Here is a 20,420-nt window from a genome sequence, read left to right on the forward strand (position 1 = left end):
CAGTAACAAGGAGGGAATAGAAAATTGGTCATATTTGACCATTTTATAAGGGTACAGTTCCTGTGCAGACCTATGTGTTTCTATGGTAACAGACTACATAAAAATTCTGTGTAGTCTGATCTCTTCTATCTGCCCCCCACTTCTTGGTAACATACATTTGGGAGGTTTTCAGATAGTAAAAAACTTGAAGTCCATAACCATGAAGATATACAGGTCTGTATGGGGGCAGTATAATTATGATTTTCTTATTTAGGATGCATTGGGGCTGGAGGAAATGAATTAGACAACTATTTAAAGAATTGCTTTAGTCAGCATTCTTTAAAAGTATTTATTTGTAAAGGTCGCTAATTCTACCCTTTTTCTTAAAGGAGAAGTCTGGCCAAAAGTATTTTTTAATATGTTATTACTTATGGAAAGTTAGACATATTTCTAATGTACATTAATTATGCGAAATGCACATATAGGGCTATTTCCCTTAATTTATTAGATCATGGAGTGTTAGAATCCTCTCAGAAACCGTGACATCACGACGAAGGATGTAATTCCTATGGAGTGTCCAGCAGGGGGCGCCAAGGGCACCGAGCAGGGAGGGAGAGAGGTGCCTGTGCATCTACCTCCCCCCTCCCTCCCTGCTTGGTGCTGGGCACATATACACAGTACTACTCCTCCCATCATCTGCTCATAGTATGAGCAGATAATGGGGGAGTAGTACCTGTGTTATCCCCATCACATCGCCACCGCCCGCGTTGCTCCTCACACTATCCCGCCGCTGACTCCCCGCTGCCGGCCGGACACTTGCTCCCCAAAGTATTCCATAAATGTATTCAGTCAAAACGTACTGTACATAACATTTTTACATACACATCCATTGATTCAATAGAGTGTCCAGCAGGGGCGCACTATATATAGAAGTCAATGGTACTCATTGACTTCTATATATAGTGCGCCCCCTGCTGGACACTCCATAGGAATTACACCCTTCGTCGTGACGTCACGGTTTCTGAGAGAATTCTAAGACTCCATGATCTAATAAATTAAGGGAAATAGCCTTATATGTACATTTCCCATAATTAATGTACATTAGAAATTTGACTAACCTTCCATAAGTAATAACATATTAAAAAATACTTTTGGCTGGAGTTGTGGTGGTGTAAAAATACTTCAGCTGATCACCACTCACAGGAACTTACCAGCTCAGCCACAGTGTAGTCCACCCTCAAACAGTGATTGGCTAGGTGTGCATTACCTGTGGGGTCAGCACATCACAGAAGCCAGGATAAAACAGTTTCAGGGGACCAGGAGAGGTGAGTATTGCTTATTTATTTTTCTTGCATCACTCCAGCTGTGGAGCAAATTTCTGTTTTCCCCAGACAGTCCCTTTAAAGGAAACCATGGGCAGCATGAAATAGAGACAGGCTCTGTTATCATAATTCTGTGGGATTTCAAATACATTACAGTAACTAGGAAATGGCTAACTGATTACCCAGGTGGTGACAGACCACAGCTTCCTGCTCCACCGAGCAGAATTTGGCCATGTTCACATTCAGTGAAACACCGGCCGTTCCGTGACCCAGACGGATCACAGAATGTCTAGTACAGCAGCACCGGCCAGATGATCTGCACTTTTGATGAATTGGGATGCGGGCGCATCCGTGTGTGCCCACATCCCAAATTCGCCGCTGCACACAATGGAGCATGCGGCCCGAGCTGCACGCTCCATTATGTGAGCTGACAGGTTTTCTGCGATCGCTATTCAATGAATAGCGGACGCAGAAAACTGACATGTCAGTTGTTTGCTGGGATTCCCTTAGCCTGCAGCACAATGTAAGTTCAGTAGCAATCACGGTCGTTGTTGAAAATTGGCAACAACGGCTGTGATTACTACTGAACTTACGTTGTGTGAACATGGCCTTAAAAAGTGTCTCCCTACGTGTGTTCTTAAACGGAATCTATAAATCCATCATTTTCTCAGAGTTTGTCTCTCTTACATGCTGCAAATGCACCGTGGCTCCATTTTTATAGACAACCTGTAGCAAAGCCTTCTATTGTCCATTTACCCTGAGGCCAGGTTTCCATGCCGTAAATAAAAGGGGAAACATGGACATAATTGTTAGGCTAAAATACAGCTGTATTTTCAATGTAATAATGTGCTCCATTAAAGTCAATAGGAAATTGGCTGCCAGTGCAAATACCATAGATAATAAAGGCTGTAAATGATTACAGCCACTCAGATAGTGAACGTACTCATTATTTGCCACCTGCTTTTTTTTAATCTTTTCACAAATTATTTCATTTTCAATCAAAAGCATGGCCGTATTTTATTTCATAGGCTGATCATAACTATGATCCTGGTTACTGTCTTTGGTACAGAATAAACAAATTTCATTGACAAAAGCCCTTACAAAAATCTTTGGGGGAGATTTATCAAACATGGTGTAAAGTGAAACTGGCTCAGTTGCCCCTAGCAACCAATCAGATTCCACCTTTCATTTTCCAAAGAGTCTGTGAGGAATGAAAGGTGGAATCTGATTGGTTGTTAGGGGCAACTGAGTCAGTTTCACTTTACACCATGTTTGATAAATCTCCCCGTAGTTGTTTTATGTGGCATATTATGCAGCCATTTCTCTTAATATCTGGCAGCATAAATGAACTTTCAGAATTACTGTATTTCGGATTAATCTATCACAAATATAACATTTCGGAACAGTAAAACCGTCATTACATAAACTATATTAGGCTGGCAACAGTAGTGAACGGCAAACGCCATACACCCCAAATGGCTGCGTAGCATTTTAAAAAGATTAAGAAAAAAAAAAAAAAACAGTTTGAAAAAAAAAAACAAAAAAAAAAACACCAACTAGTGTATAAACAACACAAAGCAAAACATAATACATTACCTCTTGGATGAATGTCCTCAAATAACTTGAAATCATACGATTATTTGCACATCATGAATTGCAATTAGACTCATGACATACTAACCATGCCCCTGTCAGCAGATACAACAGACGGAAGAAGCCTAAAATGATAAATGACTATGTACAGATGTAGCAGAGCTGAGCTTAGGAGCATGTTCACATATACTGTATATGCTGCAGATTCTATGCCGGTAAATAAACGATAAAATCTACGTACAGTTGTAGCTTTTAATACTTGTAGCGCATGTTCACGTACACTGTATATGCATATATCATGTATCAATGATCAAAGTCAAATTACACTGTCTTAGGTTTGGAAGAGGAAATGACAAATTCAGCTCTGCTACATCTCTGTGCGTGAGTGTGTGTATATGTTCTACAGAGAGTGCTGTATTCTTTTGAATCTGACACAGCGCTCTCTGCTGCCACCTCTGTCCATGTCAGGAACTGTCCAAAGCAGTAACGCATCCCCATAGAAAATCTCTACTGCTCTGGACAGTTCCTGACATAGATAGCAGCGTGTGTGTGTGTGTATATGTATATATATATAATATATATATATAATATATATATATACACTGTACATGTGTGTCAAATTTTAGGCTGGGTTTACACATAGCATTTTGGTCAGTTTTTGATCCCATTTTGGTCAGTATTTGTAGCCAACACCACGAGTGTAACCTGCACACAGAAAAACTATAATAGAAAGATTTTCACCTTTTTGCTACGTTCCCACAATGTTCTTTTTTGTCCAATTGACTCCGAATAATGTCCGTTATTTCAATACAATACAGTACAATAATGGCCGTTATAATGAAGAAAAAAAAACGGCTGTTATTTGGACTCAAAACGGCCAGGGAAAAAATTGTGGGAACATGAGACCCACCTAAAAATACCAATTAATATACTACATACTGTATAAAGCCAGACTTAGAATAGGTGACATCCTCTATATACCCCCATCATCCCTACTACCACCACCACCATCATACAAACCCACACACAATGTTGCGGAGCAATGAGGATGTGATCTTACCTTGTGGACACCTTCTCAGGCACTGTGGTATTGCCAGGGAGATGCTGGTCTGTCTCTTGTGTCAGTCCAGATCACAGACTCCATCCAATCGCCACTTTACTGTGAACCTTCCAGATTTTGCCCTGCAGCCGGCACGTGCGTCATGGGTAGAGAGGGTTAATAAGGCACCGTCTTGCCTGCTCATTGTCACTGGCTATCACCTCCATCTCAGAAAGAGGAGAGAGATAGGAGGATGTGAGTCACTGAACAGAGTGTTTGCTTTTCCCTATGATTCTTTGGGACAGGCTGACTGCTCGTTTTTTGTGCGCCTGAGGGTGACAATAGAAAAAGAAGTCTCCATATGGACAGATGTGAGGAGCCTGGCGTGTGTCAGAAGTCACTGCCAGGAATATATATATATATATATATATATATATATATAGAACAGAGGGATTTCATCAGGGGGGCTTAACACTAACACTATGGGTGGCAGGACCCCCAGACTAGTCTGCCCCGTCCCTGAAGAAAAGGCGCCCTCTCCATGGGCCTGATCCAAGGCAGAAAGCTGATTTATCCTCCGGCCATATGTGTATCCAGCTGAAATGACAGCGAATATATCATCAGGAAATAATTTTTATTGCTAGTGACAACATATTGTGCAGGTATTATCATCACATGCATCAATACAGATCATTTAACGTCTTAAAGTGGTACTTCGTAGGAAAAAAAAATGTTTTCAGATCAATCGGTGTCAGAAAGTTATACAGATTTATAAATTATTTCTATTTAAAAATCTCCACGCTTACAGTACTTATCAGCTGCTGTATGTCCAGCAGGAAGTAATGTATTTTTTCCAGTCAGACACAGTGCTCTCTGCTGCCACCTCTGTCCATGACAGGAACTGTCCAGAACAGTAGCAAATCCTCATAGAAAACGTCTTCTGCTCCGGACAATTCCTGTCATGGACAGAGGTGGCAGCAGAGAGCACTGTACTGCAGGAAGTGGTGTATTCTTTTTATTCTGTCATTGTACTCTCTGCTGCCACCTCTGTCCATGTCAGGACCGAACATACCAACCCCTTGCAGGTGTTGTCCCTGATGGGATTTCAACCCAGTGCGGTAAGGCAACAGCTCCAACCACTGAGCTACCGTGCTGCCAGCATAAAGATGATGGGTGACCGATCCAGGGCATGCAGAACAGGCACGAATACATGGCATGCCATGAAAACCCACCTATGTCCTGGAAGTTGTCTTGCACGGGTGCTGATAGGGTGATGCCCAGAAACCAATTAGAAGCCACAATTACAATTTCCCTATGGCATATAAGGGGCTAAACTACATGGACTTTTGTCTTGGTAGTTAGAGCAGGAGGCTTGGTTTTAATGTAAGGGCCGAGCTCCCTTGATGTGTGTCATCAGGGACAAGTGCCAGGCTACTTCTGCCCCTGTAGCTCACTTTTTAGCTTTGCTATATAGATTGGGATAGAATGAGCAGAGTCGTCTCATTATCATTACAGTATGGGTAAGATAATGATAGCTATGCTGCACTGCTGGGTGCCTGGATAACACAGGATACTAAAGCTGCCCATACTCCTGTAGATGTCTGGTGGACGCTTGTCCTCCCAAAAGCTGTTCCTCTTGCAAGTGCACCCCCATACACATAAGATAGGTAGTCAGTCCTGCCAATATTACTTCAGCTGACTTTTATATACTATAAAGTATATATACCGATATATATATATATACAGCTCCTGGCCCTTCCTGGTCACCTGCTGCATTGTCTATACACAAATGTCTTCCCAATATGGCTGCCCCTAAGAAAAGCTATAAAAATAAAAAATCCTGAGATTGCTCTGTTATCTCTATAAAGACACTTTCTAGATGCCACGAGAGAGTCCCAGGATTTGAAACCAAACTCAATCGCCTTCTAGGGTTGCTCCTGTGGAGACATTAAAGGGGAACTATCAGCAGGTTACATGAATCTTACCTGCTGATAGTTCCCTATAGGATGAAGGTTTGTCTCTAACCTTTATCCTCAGCGCCGTCCCTGTGCAGTTTTAATGCCCATTGGATGTCTATAGAGACACCACTGACTTGATCAGTTAATTACACTATATGCTCATCTCCCCAAATCCATTAACACTCTATCATCTCTTATCCCCCCTTCACCACCTTTTCCCTTCCCACACACATTCCTTAAAGGGCAACCCCAGTGATGATTTTTTATTTTTATTTTTTTCAAATCAACTGGTGTCAGAAAGTGACAGAGATTTTTCTAATTTAAAAGATTTTTTTTAAGCTGGAGTTGCCCTTTAACCTATCACCTTGCCTCCTTCCAATTACCCTTTGTCATATTACCTGCTATTACTATACTATTGAGTGTCAGACCACTAAGTACCTGTTTTTGCGTTTATTGAAATACATTTCTACATTTGTCATTTCACTTTTTTCCAGAAATGCCGATGATGGGCGATGATGGTGGCTGACCGTGGTCTTTCAACAGGTCTAAAAATCACGATAACAACAGCGATGGTCTGCTGCGCAGCGCTCCGTGTAATAGGAGTGGCAGAAGCAGAACACTGCTGACCACCCAAAAGATCTATGGATTGTCCGGGAAGCCCCTCCCGCAGCACCCTGCAAACATCAAACACACAGCACAGACAGCTAGCGGGGAACAAGGAGGAAGCAAGAGTTGACATGACAGCGGCAATGTCTTTCTCCGCCTAATCGCGCCATGAAACATTGCCCTTACTTCTATTTAAAAATCACAAGTCTTCCAGTTCTTAAATTCTGACATTTATTAAAAAATTAAATAAAAGACTAAAACAGAAAACCTCCTGCCTGGACAGTTCCTGACATGGACATAGGTGGCAGCAGAGAGCACTGTGTCAGACTGGAAAGAATACAGTGAAACCTTGGATTATGAGCATAATTCATTGTAATTGTAATCCAAGTCACTCTTATATCAAAGCAAATTCCCATAAGAAATAATTGAAAAGCAGACAATTCGTTCGGCAAACCAAAAATAATTCTACATATAAATATCACCAGCAGGATTACAAGGGTTAATTTTTTTCAGGCTTTTGTCAGGCAGTGGAATCCAGCCAGAGGATGCAGAACAGGGGCAAAGCCATTATGTGGCAGTGCAGCTACACACGTATGTACCTGCACAGGTCACCCACCCCCACTCCTGCTGAATGAGGAGCAGATAGCCAGGTGCATGGTTCTCCAGCTGGTGTTGGAGTAAAGGTGGCTCACTGCTCGCTGTAATAGGGAGAACACTCCATTTGAGAGCAGAGAAGGGGGACCGCATCTGTTATGTGTGCCGGGCGGAGCTCTGGTTACCCTCTCCATGCACTGACCAAGGTTCCACTGTACATCACTTCCTGCAGGACATACAGCAGCTGATAAGTACAGGGAGACTTAAAATTTTGAAATAAAACTAATTTATAACTGTCTAACACCAGTTCATTTAATTTAAAGGCAAACACTGGAGCATCGCCAATCCGCTCCGGCTGGACCGCCTCTTGTAATAATTATCAATAGAGGCGGCGGGCCAGATCAGCGCTCAGAAGGGGGGGCAATGCTCCAAGCGGCCTTACTGTACACAGGATTACATTAAAACTGCACAGCTTTGATGCCGAGGATGAAGGTAAGAGACATAGCTTCATCCTCAGTGCCCCGTGCACAATAGGGAGCTATCAGCAGGTTAAGGCCCTATTACACGGGCCGACAATGAGGAGCAAACAAGCGCTGTGAGCTCGTTCCCCACTCGCTGCCACCACTATTACACGCTGCTGCAGCGAGCGAGTGAGTCCGGGGAGGGCCGGGGGAAGCTGGGGGGGGGGGGGGGGCTGCCTGGGGGATCGCTAATTGTCCAGGCAGCCCATAGGGCATAGCGGCGGTCTGCTGCCACCGCTCCTACTCCATGAAGCAGCGGCAGCAGATCTCTGCTTTATAGGTCGTTTGTCTTTGAACATGTTGAAAGACAAACGACTTTATGAATGATGTCGGATGATCGTTGCCTCCTATTCCACGGGGCCGATAATCGTTCCGTGGAATAGGGCCTTTAGAGTCATCTAAGTTGCTTCCCCTTTAAAAACTATTTGTTTTCCAGAGCACAACTCTACCATAACATAGATGAGACATTTCCTTTAACAACCACTGACACATAGGGGGAGATGTATCAAACATGGTGTAAAGTGAAACTGGCTCAGTTGCCCCTAGCAACCAATCAGATTCCACCTTTCATTTTCCAAAGAGTCTGTGAGGAATGAAAGGTGGAATCTGATTGGTTGCTAGGGGCAACTGAGCCAGTTTCACTTTACACCAGTTTAAATAAATCTCTCCCATAGTCCTGACTAACCACTATTATTAGTTATGATTGCTTCTATAACCAACAGGTCTATAGTAAGCCTCAGTGTGCTGCAAACCAACCTGTCATGCTTCTTATCAGGGGCTGAATGATAAAGCATCACTAGGAAGTCTCATTTCTATTCCAGGCTTAGCACAACAACAGATACAGGAGGTGAATATATTGGACGTCTTTATGAGTTTATTTAACTCAGTGCAGATATTACGTGGATGCTGAGCACAGTGCTATAATAACTCCGGCAAACATTATTAAATGGGGCAGGAAATTGGAAGTCACTGTAATCTCTAGTAGCCGGTGAATTACGTGAAACTCACAGACCGCACACTGATAAGAGGTCTCCGTCATCAAATGAAATCCTGGGATACTGGGCGCTCATATACAATATGCTAGAAGATAATAAAGAGTGCAGAAACTAACCTCCCCAGACCCCTGCCCCCATAAATGATACACCAACAATCTTGTTTTTAGTAAAAATAAATACACTATTTAACGCTTCCCAGTATTTATGGTCTGTTTGCTTATAGTAGACACAGTGGTCCTTCCTTTTTCTTACTTTTTTTCCCACATTCTCACAAGCCTTCCCTCTCTCTGCCATGTAAATAAGTGCTAGAGAAAATGCATTGCTTAGATCAAACAGGCGGACACTGTGCTGGGTGATGATTTAGAGAACAACACTAGAAATGGCATGTTTGGGGGGAGCAAGGTGCTATGTGAGCACAAAGGAAACAACAATGGAGAAGTTTAAAATGTAGAAGGAGTTAAATCCCAGAAGCAGCCCTGGTCTAAGCAGTTTCAGGAGGCAGCACTGTGTGCATTGTAATGATACAAGTAACACTGTGCTGTGGGATTCTTTAGAGTACAGCACTAGAGAAGTCATGTTGGGGTGGCAAAAAGAAAGGAAAGAAACTGCAGTAGAGCGGATCACAGCATGGAAAGTGTTACACCACAAAAGCAGCCCTGGTCTAAGCAGATTCACAAGGTAACACTGTGTACAAAGTAAGAACACAAGTTCAGAGGGGATGATTTAGAGAACAGCACTAGAGATGGCATGTTTGGGGAGAAAGGGATTGGATAGAAAGTAAACAAAGTGCAGCAGGGAAGGTGTTACACCACAAAAGCAGCCCTAGTTTAAGCAAATTCAGGAGGCAGCACTGTGTACCTAGTAAGAACATGAGTATTAGACAGTTGACTTTATGGGTGAACAGCCATAAGAGGGAAGTCTTGATTTTACCTTTCAGGCACAATGTGGACCCTCTAAGGGGAAGCAGGAACCGTGTAACATTGCGTGGTCATACAACTCCTTCACTCATACAAGTGAATATGTCGCATTGCCCCCCCCCCCAAAAAAAAAAAATAAATAAAAAAATAGTAGTAGTAGATGCTTGAAACAAACTTCAAGCAGATGTGGTTGGTAAATCTAGTCAGTGAATGTAAACCAGATAAACATATATCTCTACTAAGATAATAAGAAAGGAAATAATATAAGGGAAGAGTAGATGGACCAAGGGGGGCTTTTTTCTTTTTTTGTTTTTTGTGCTAACAACGTTCTATGATTTTTTTATGTTTCACACTAAAGCGGCTCATAGGGCTTTATATTGCTTCATACTGATTTTTTTGTATTTCTAACATTTTATTTATGGAAGATTTATTATTAAATGACATTAGAATTTTGTAAATCTTAAAAAAACTTAAAGAAACGAAAGCAACGCAGCACAGCAGCACCCCCTGCTGGTCATTTTATAGATTATGAATATATTTAGGATAAGTTTCAATAGCCAGGCAGCAGGCACCTATAGTAGACTTAGGGTCCTATTAGACAGCCCATTCATTAACTGTAAACGAGCGCTGATCTGCTAATGTAAAATAATAACGTACTAACTTACCACGTTCTTGGATGCCCTTGGGCCTTCCCTGGTTTCCTCAGGCCTTCCCTGGTGTCCTTGGAGGTCTTCCCTGGGTCTGCAGCTCTGCCTTCTGTTCCGGCCTGTGTTCAGTCAGTGATTGGCTGAGAAGCCGGTGGCCTGTCAGTGCAGAGACCAGAACAGAAGACACCAGAGAAGGCTGCAGACACTGGGAAGGCCTCCTAGAACACCAGGGAACGTGATATGGTAAGTTAATACTTTATTATTCTATACTCCAATCATCAGTCGTCAGCCGCCCATCGCTATTACACGTAGCTATTACACGTAGCGATGCGTGCCAGACGCCCAATGATTTTAGGTCTGGACCTAAAGAACAATTAGCCGATCATCATTTCATCTGTTTATTGTTCTCTCTATTACACAGAGAGATTGGCCTGATTCGGACGATTATCGCTCAGTGTAATAGGGCCCTTAGGCTGTTTTCACAGTATGTCAAGTAGTGTACATCCATTTAATGAAAATGCTGGGATAGGCCGCAGCACATCAGTTAGAAGGATGTCGAATGGAGGGCAAAGTGTGTCTACTAAGCCTCCACTTGGCATGTATGTGGCGGGGTCTGTTTGATGTAATAGTGTGCACTATTCCAATGAACTGGATCCTGTAAAAGGCTATGTTCACACTACGTAAAACTACGGCCGTAGTTTTGCGGGATGGACAATGCCTGTTGATGAATGGGATCCCGGCGGGAGTGTACACACATCGTATGCGCTCCGGCCGGGATCTGTGTGGCGCTGGGAAAAACTGACAGGTCAGTTTTCTGCGGCCGGAATTCTGTGAATTCCGGCCGCAGAAAGACCTATCAGTTCACACAGTGAAGCGAGCGGCTCCGGCCGCTTGCTTCACTGTGTGCTATGGGAAGCTCTGATGCGGGCACGCTCTGATGCGCTCGCATCAGAGCTCCGTGGCCGGAAAGATCACCCGATGATCCGGCCAGAGACCGGCCGTTCCGTGACCCGGCCGGGGTCACGGAACGGCCGGTCTTATACGTTGTGGGAACATAGCCAAAAAATTTATACTGTGTATACATTTCTTTTACCATAAGACCTATGTAAAAGTGTCATTCCTCCTTCGACATGTATTTCCAACTTGCCGGAATACACGTGTGAAAAAGACCCTCACCACTTATTGTGTCTAATAATATTACTACACCCAACGACAGAAATGTCAGATTGCTGTAAAACTCCTCCTGCAGTTATGTATCAGGCAGATATGTAATGATTAAAGGTGGGTCTTGCCACAAGAAGTTGTTCCTCTTATAACAAAGCTCTCAGAGGCTACTCTTGGGCAGTGTACCTCTTGGTTAGAGATCATTAACTGCTGACAGGCACGAGCAGCTCCCCCAATCCTGACACAGGCGGCCCCTTCATTACACCTCACTGTCTGTGCCCGGACCATTTTCAGACACTTAGTAGAAGAAAGTTTGGTGTCCCGGTGCCCATTACATGTCCTGCCTTTGACTGCCCATCATATTTGTTTGCAGTGGTGTCACGAATAAGAAACCTAGACTGCTATGGACTGGAACAAGGTGCCTCTTTTTCCATCCAGAGTCCAATCTATTGCCCCATTGGTTGAAATGGAGGATGGTGCTGGACCAATGGGCCATCTGGAATGGATTCCCCAGATCAATTAACATTGCATACAGCGCTTTTAGATCCAGCCTCTGCACACCAGATGGCTAATGTGCTGGATAACGCAGATGCTGTATGTGAATGAGCACTTACGCTCTGTTGAAGAAATCCAGACCACCCCAACATCTACAAATAATATCTTAAATGTTGGTATGTCTGGTGTATATATGATTTGACAAAATCCTACAAGTATAACTATATTAGTTTAGAGTGAAGTACCCCTTTAAATTAAATACTGCAGAATCTGTAAGCGCTAAGAAATCTGTTGGCACAAATAAATAATATTATTATTTGTTACTATTAGACATGAGCGAACCGGGTTCGGGTTCGAGTCGATCCGAACCAGAACGTTCGGTATTTGATTAGCTGGGGCTGCTGAACTTGGATAAAGCTCTAAGGTTGTCTGGAAAACGTGGATGCAGCCAATGACTATATCCATGTTTTCCACATAGCCTTAGGGATTTATCCAAGTGCAGCAGCCACCGCTATCATAACACTTGTGTATGGTCACCATTACTATCTTTCCATCAGTTGTGTCTGGCGATGTCCCCCATCCATCCTGAAACAGCCTTTGTTCCCGTGTCAGTGTGATGACCTTTGGCTGTCCGGCCTGTGATCCCCCAGGGTCAGTTGTTATTGCTAATTGAACTGTAATGTAAATTCTAATTTACCCAATAAGATCAGTTGATGTCCACTGACACACACTGACTAATACACCCCGGGGGCCCAATTGGAATTCTTTTGTTGCAACCACTAGATATGTGAGATAATGTGGATATCATGGGGGCAGATGTGTGGTCTTCCTGTGAATCAGCCTCTTTCCAAGATCTACCACAACCATATACCCAGGGCAGTATTACCAGCTGCTGCTGCCCCCGGCACTGCACCTGCAGACGCCCCATCTTCACCCACCAATCAGCATTAGGATTTTCTAGTTCCTGAACATCATATTGATATCTGATCAGTCTTAGGCCGCGTTCCTACATTTACTGTCCGTCACCACATGCAGCAGATGCCAGACCCTCATGCGGTAACCAATAGGTGTATGGCCAATAATCCTGGTAACAGCACATGACTACTGGGGAAGAAATGGGAGCCTGGTTTCGGCCACATGCATTTCTCTACATGTAGAAACATTGTCTGAATCACGTTTTTCATACTAGGCCTGACCAATACCGCCATACTGTGACTGGATAACAGCACCATACCAGGCCTGACCAATACCGCCATACTGTGACTGGATAACACCACCATACCAGACCTGACCAATACCGCCATACTGTGACTGGATAACACCGCCATACCAGACCTGACCAATACTGCCGTACTGTGACTGGATAACACTGCCATACCAGACCTGACCAATACTGCTGTACTGTGACTGGATAACACCGCCATACCAGACCTGACCAATACCGCCATACTGTGACTGGATAACAGCACCACACTAGACCTGACCAATACCGCCATACTGTGACTGGATAACAGCACCACACTAGACCTGACCAATACCACCATACTGTGACTGGATAACAGCACCACACCAGACCTGACCAATACCGCCACACTGTGACTGGATAACAGCCCCATATTGTGACTGGTTAAAACCCTGCCTCACTAGACCTGAACAATACCACCAAACTGTGACTGTATAACACTGCCACACCAGACCTGACCAATAATACCTTCATACCCCCCACCCTCTTCCCCTTGCTCCCTGGTGCTGCCCTAGGCACCAGACCACGGGTGCCTAGTGGTAAATACGGCCCTGCATATACCTCGAAATGGGCCCTGTTCTATGACTCAGCTCTGTGTATGCCCCTGAATGGTTACTGATTGAATTACATTAATCACATATATATGGCTATAGCGTTAGTACATTGTGCTGTATTAGGGGGTTCTGGGCAGAACGCTGAGTAACTAGTATAAGCCACAGAAGACATAAGCCAGTTGATGAATGGCTGCGACAGACTCTGAACAATGCCGGCAGCGACCACTCTGTCTCCTTACTAAAGATCTGATTAAGTGTAGAATTAGGTAGAAAGAGAATGAAACCGCTAGAGGCAGCTTCTTCCCTGACTAATGCTTACATATGTGCGTAATAAGAGGGGAAAAATGGTGGACACATGCAACCGGAGACTATCAAGCAAAATCATTTATATATAATATGACGAGTATAGGAAGCCACATTAGGTACACTCATCATACTGAATGTGGATTTTAAAAGTGCCATTGAAAAGTATCATGTCAGGCAGTGAAAGGTTATGGACAACGCCCTATGTTGTGACACACTAATATCGGATATAAGGATGACACTATGTGAATGTTTGCTAGCAATCATACATTCCTTTTCTAGCAAACTTTCTCTGTTTTTACAAATTAAAAAAAAAACTAATGTGTTCAGTATACAGAGCCGTCACCTAGAGGTCACCTTCCATGGCTGGGGGTAAGTCAGAACTCACAGAAACTGTCTCTGTCTGACCCATCTCTATGTGAAGAGTCATCTGCATGAAAGAATAAAGTATATGTAACCCCTGAAAAAAAAATAGGAAGACAGGAAACTTTGTGGAATTAAAAACTTAGGCCACAGCCTATATTTATTAAGAATTTCAAATCAATAACTTTATTACTCACATGAAATAAAAACAAAGGTGTGAGGGCTGGAAGGTACAAACACAACCAGACAGTTGGCCCTAGGTCTGAACCCAACCATTGTCCCCTCCTACTTGCCTCAGTCGGCCCTAGGGGGCCGCGGACAACCACAAAGACGTTCCCTACGCTAAGTATGTGGAACACTAAACAAGACAGACAGACAAAACACCATAGAGAGTAGTGAACAAGCCAAGTCAAACCACATGGGCAATGCAGTACAGAATCAGCAATACAATCGGATATTCACAGGTCAGGCGGGAGGTCAGATCACGAGTCGAGCAGTCAAAGGGAATTAGGACGGGGTACGCAGGAAGAGACACGGGGAAGTTGGGACCAGGAATATACCTAATAGCCAGCGATGAGATGCTGATTCGGATCACGATTTACTGGATCAGGAGCCCGGACCAAAGGCTGATTGGTCCGGCCTCCTGAATCCAGCTATGGAACAGCTGCGGCACTGCAGGCTGAGTGGCAGAGCGATCCGTCATTCAGCCTGAGTGGGGAAGCTACTCAGCTGTGTACCGGCCGGCTGATTGTCACATGAGCCCGTGGCGTTCCTGGTTGTCAGGGACACGGTCGGGTCTCCATGACGTCACCTGGCTCCGGTTCCGGCCGCCAGGGCTGAGCTAGAGGAGGATGCCGCAGGATCCCGGCAAAGTAATTTCCTTAAAAAAAGGGGGAGATTTATCAAACTGGTGTAAAGTAGCAACCAATCAAATTCCACCTTTCTTTCCCTACTGATTCTTTGAAAAATGAAAGATGGAACCTGATTGGTTGCTAGGGGCAACTTGGCCAATTCTACTTTACACCAGTTAAAATCTCCCCAGAAGGTCTTGCTTTTCCAGCTCAGACCCCAGATTACCAAAAACAAGGCAAACAGTGAAATTCAATTTTTTTTAAAGAACAGCTTTACCCCAACAGGGGAGGTTCTCCTACGGAGCGGGCCCCACCCCACCTACAGCAAGCTCAATCATGGCCTTTAGGTCCAGGTTAAATATGTCCATGCCAGCAAGATATAGGCTGGGCAAACCACCCTCAAGGCCCACATGCCTATAGGAAAACCCTCCCACCGATGGCATAAATTTACATACATTTAGGCTAGATTCACACATACCGTATCCACTGCGGATCCCAAACTGTCATTTTTAATGAGATTACATACCCTTAAACCGTTGGCGCCCGCAGCATACATTACCTGGTCCACACTCCAGCTGCATCTGAGGCTCCCGGAGGTCCCATCCAGCCAATCAGTGACTACGAGCAGGGCAGTGCACTTAGTGGCCAAAAGGAAAACGGCAGGATTTCAGGACTGTTTTAAAATCTAAATAGTAAGTAGGCCTCATCACAGGTGAAGACGACAGGGAGTACAGAGAGGTGAACAGGGATTTTGTTGATTGGTGCCAGCGGAACCACCTGAGGATTAATGCTGGAAAGACCAAGGAGATGGTGGTGGATTTCCACAAGCGCAAATTTCCTCCAAGTCCAGTGGACATCCAGGGGACGGACATTGACACAGTGAACACGTATAAATATCTGGGTGTGGTCCTTAATAATAAGCTAGACAGGGCTAATCACATTGACACAGTGTACAGAAAAGGCCACAGCAGGCTCTACCTGCTCAGGAGGCTGAGGGCCTTTGGAGTCCAGGGGACACTCCTTAGGATCTTCTTGACCTCTGTAGTGGCATCAGCCATCTTCTTCGGAGTGGCCTGCTGGGGGAGCGGCATATTAACCAGCTATAGGAACAAACTGGACAAGCTGATCAGAAGGGCCAGCTCTGTCTTTGGAAGCCCCCTGGAACCGGTGCAGGTGGTGGTCAGGTCAGGCAGTTCACTGGTCAGCTCCATACTGGAGAATGAAGCTCATCCTATGTACGAGACCGTGATAGCACTGGGCAGTACTATCAGTGACCGTTTAATTCACCCAAAGTGTGAGAAGGAGCGATATCGGAAGTCCTTGCTTCCTGCAGCGGTTAGGCTATACAGTCATGGCCAAAAGTTTTGAGAATGACACAAATATTATATTTTCACATGATCTGCTGCCCTCTGGTTTTTATGTGTGTTTGTCAGATGTTTTTAACACATACAGAAATATAATTGCAATCATATTATGAGTAACAAAACCTTATATTGACAGTTAGAATGAGTTAATGCAGCAAGTCAATATTTGCAGTGTTGACCCTTCTTCTTCAGGACCTCTGCAATTCTCCCTGGCATGCTCTCAATCAACTTCTGGACCAAATCCTGACTGATAGCAGTCCATTCTTGCACAATCAATGCTTGCATTTTGTCAGAATTTGTTGGTTTTTGTTTGTCCACCCGTCTCTTGATGATTGACCACAAGTTCTCAATGGGATTAAGATCTGGGGAGTTTCAGGCCATGGACCCAAAATCTCTATGTTTTGTTATCAGCTTTGCTTTATGGCAAGGTGCTCCATCATGCTGGAAAAGGCATTGTTGATCGCCAAACTGCTCTTGGACGGTTGGGAGAAGTTGCTCTTGGAGGACATTCTGGTACCATTCTTTATTCATGGCTGTGTTTTTAGGCAAGACTGTGAGAGAGCCGATTCCCTGGCTGAGAAGCAACCCCACACATGAATGGTTTCAGGATGCTTTACAGTTGGCATGAGACAAGACTGGTGGTAGCGCTCACCTTGTCTTCTCCGAATAAGCTGTTTTCCAAATGTCCCAAACAATCGGAAAGTGGATTCATCAGAGAAAATGACTTTACCCCAGTCCTCAGCAGTTCACTCCCTGTACCTTTTGCGGAATATCAGTCTGTCCCTAATGTTTTTTTCTGGAGAGAAGTGGCTTCTTTGCTGCCCTCCTTGAGACCAGGCCTTGCTCCAAGAGTCTCCGCCTCACAGTGCGTGCAGATGCACTCACACCTGCCTGCTGCCATTCTTGAGCAAGCTCTGCACTGCTGGTAGCCCGATCCCGCAGCTGAAACACTTTCAAGAGACTGTCCTGGCGCTTGCTGGTCTTTCTTGGGGGACCTGGAGCCTTTTTGGCAACAATGGAACCTCTCTCCTTGAAGTTCTTGATAAAGCGATAGATTGTTGACTGAGGTGCAATCTTTCTAGCTGCGATACTCTTCCCTGTTAGGCCATTTTTGTGCAGTGCAATGATGACTGCACGTGTTTCTTTAGAGATATCCATGGTTAACAGAAGAGAAACAATGATGCCAAGCACCAGCCTCCTTTTAAAGTGTCCAGTGGTGTCATACTTACTTAATAATGACAGATTGATCTCCAGCCCTGTCCTCATCAACACCCACATCTGTGTTAATGGAGCAATCACTGAAACAATGTTAGCTGGTCCTTGTAAGGCAGGGATACAATGATGTTGAAATGTGTTTTGGGGGATAAAGTTCATTTTCTAGGCAAATATTGACTTTGCAAGTAATTGCTGTTAAGCTGATCACTCTTTATAACATTCTGAAGTTTGTGCAAATTGCCATTTTAAAAACTGAAGCAGTAGACTTTGTAAAAATTAATATTTGTATCATTCTCACAACTTTTGGCCATTACTGTACAACCAACACCAACCCATGCAGAGACAACTCCATAAAAAGAACTAAAATAGTCTAATGTTTTTATTGTATCTTATTTACCTTTTCTTCTCTTTGTCTACCTTAATCGTAATGCCTTTATCTTACCTTTTAGCTTTTTGTATGTGTAATACCTATGCTGCTGAATTTCCCCATGGTGGTACTATTAAAGGATTATCTTATCTTATCTTAAAATGGAAAATTAGAAAAAAAAATCACAAAAAAATCTTTAAAATTTTTTTTACTATAAAAAGCTGCAACAATAAGTCATTTTCTAAGGTTGTCCCTTCTTCTTCAATTCCTCTTGTTGTTGATGATCAGTCCTAGGTCATCACCTCATTCCTACAGCCCCTATTGGACTAACACTTCTGCCATCACCACCCGCACACCATCACAACCCACCCCACAGTCTCTGACATTATGTCCTTTCTCTACTTAAAACTGAACCTTTCAACAACTTAACTTCCTTTATTTCTGCCATCTAGGAACCAACCTAAACCTGATACTTCCCTTTTTACCAGGTATACTACAATACCCCTCAAAGCAGCACATATACTGCCCTCGGGTTATGTTAGACTCATATCTGTCCTTCTCTCCCAGTAACCAACCATTTGCACACTCATGGCACTTGCATCTTTTCTTATTGTGGAAACAACCAAAACTCTTGGGGCAAGTTCACACAGATTAAACAGAGGCTGAAAATTCTGCCCTGCTTGTCATTGAATATTTAGTGGATTTTGCATCCAGTTATACAATAGGATTAATTCATGTCCTGTCTACCCAATGTAGGTTCACATAGAAATACATAAATACGACTATGGCATGGATTCCTATATTGCTGATTATTGATTGTCAATCACAAATACTGTGGTGGTGTGTGCTCATGTGTCTACAGCATTTTTTTTTTTTTTTATAAATATTTTATTATTATCACCAAAAGTAATATATGTACATTGTATTGGTACATTCTTTGTGTTGTTTACTATTAATTGACTTTCTAATGTTATTCCTCATGACCTCATCACTAGAAATGTTGGTTTCTACCGCATGTGTCTGACATGCACGGCTAGCCCAGACTATACCTGCTTATCCTGTGCGATTTATGACCTGGTGACAGTGTAAACCCTGCAATGTATTGTGCACAGTCAGGACCATCTCATCTACACAGAATCTTGGACAAATCTAGGCTTCACAGACATTCACAGTATTGTCCTGTTATCTGTGAAAAAGAGCGGGATCCTAAATGAGGGATGGGGAATCTTCGGCCCTCCAACTGTTGCAAAACTACAATTCCCATCATGTCTGGACAGCCAAAGCTTCCCTGTCATAAAGGGACATCTACTCATAATTTTATACATAATAGTAAAATTTATTTGTATAGCCCCAACAGATCCTGCAGCGCTTATACATATATAGGAGATCACATTGATAAAGTCTGTGATCTCACATCAACACTGATTTCTAGAACATAAAGCTGAATAAAGGTTTAACCTTTTTCATTTGATTCAAGGTCCATACTTTTATGGTAATATTATTTATAGCAAACATGGTTTCACCCACATACATATCCCCTGGACAGGACCGGCATCAGCACATGGCTTACCAGAGCAAGTGCCGGGGCCCACAGGGCCTTTAGGGGCCCAGAGAGGCAGAGGTGCCCGGTATTCTAATGTTCAGCTCGCTCACTGTAGTGTAGGGTGAGCAGGATGAACATAAGAAGACACAGGAGACAAAGCAGGACCCGCACAGAGAGAGAAAAGGGTGAAGGACCTGATCACATGACCTGAAGGTCCTCAACCTTACAGTGTGGAGAGCAGCCCGACAGACTAGCCTCATACAAAAGGCAGAGCACCCAGCTGAATGGACTTTTGAACTGGAACAACACTACTATTACAGGTTAATAATAATTATCCTGCGGCGACTTCCCAGCAAGTCCATAGCCCGCTACTAAAGCGAACTGTAAACAAAATTGCCAGACGTCCAATAAACTTGCATTGCAACACACGTGTAGTGCAAGTCTATGGGACTTCTGGCAATTCAAAATGCCGCTCACTTTAACAGCGGGCTATAGACTGTCCGGGAAGTCTGAATGCGTATGCTGCCACCGCCACAGGATTTAGTTGTCCTTTAAAGGGCTTATCCAGTGCTACAAAAACATGGCCACTTTCAAAAACATGACACTTGTTTCCAGTTCAGGTGTGGTTTGCAATTAAGCTCCATTCACTTCAATGGAACTGAGCAGCAAAACCCCACCCATCTAGAGACAAAAGTGGTGCTGTCTCTGAAAGAAAGTGGCCATGCAGACCCAAGTCCCTAAGCCTCACCGATAATAAACCATGCCCTGGCAAAGCTGAGGTTTCCCT

General features: G+C 43.7%; 1 protein-coding gene across 2 annotated transcripts in view; it reads right to left on the reverse strand.

The window, feature by feature from the left end:
• The window catches only part of SLC18A1 (solute carrier family 18 member A1), a 33,401-nt gene extending 25,296 nt beyond the window's left edge, over nt 1-8,105 (reverse strand). The window contains exons 1-2 of one of the 2 annotated variants that reach the window (XM_069964056.1): nt 8,062-8,105; nt 3,955-4,160 (exon numbers count right to left, since the gene is read on the reverse strand). Coding sequence is in view for 1 of the 2 variants with exons in the window: in XM_069963985.1 (XP_069820086.1) it covers nt 2,898-2,933 (36 nt within the window). In the remaining variant the exon portion in view is untranslated. Of the gene's footprint in view, nt 1-2,897; nt 2,984-3,954; nt 4,161-8,061 lie in introns of those variants that run through there. The other variant, XM_069963985.1, reaches the window with a different exon arrangement.
• Between the last annotated feature and the right edge of the window lie 12,315 nt (nt 8,106-20,420).

This window comes from Dendropsophus ebraccatus, chromosome 1, assembly GCF_027789765.1.
Source record: "Dendropsophus ebraccatus isolate aDenEbr1 chromosome 1, aDenEbr1.pat, whole genome shotgun sequence".
NCBI lineage: Eukaryota > Metazoa > Chordata > Amphibia > Anura > Hylidae > Dendropsophus > Dendropsophus ebraccatus.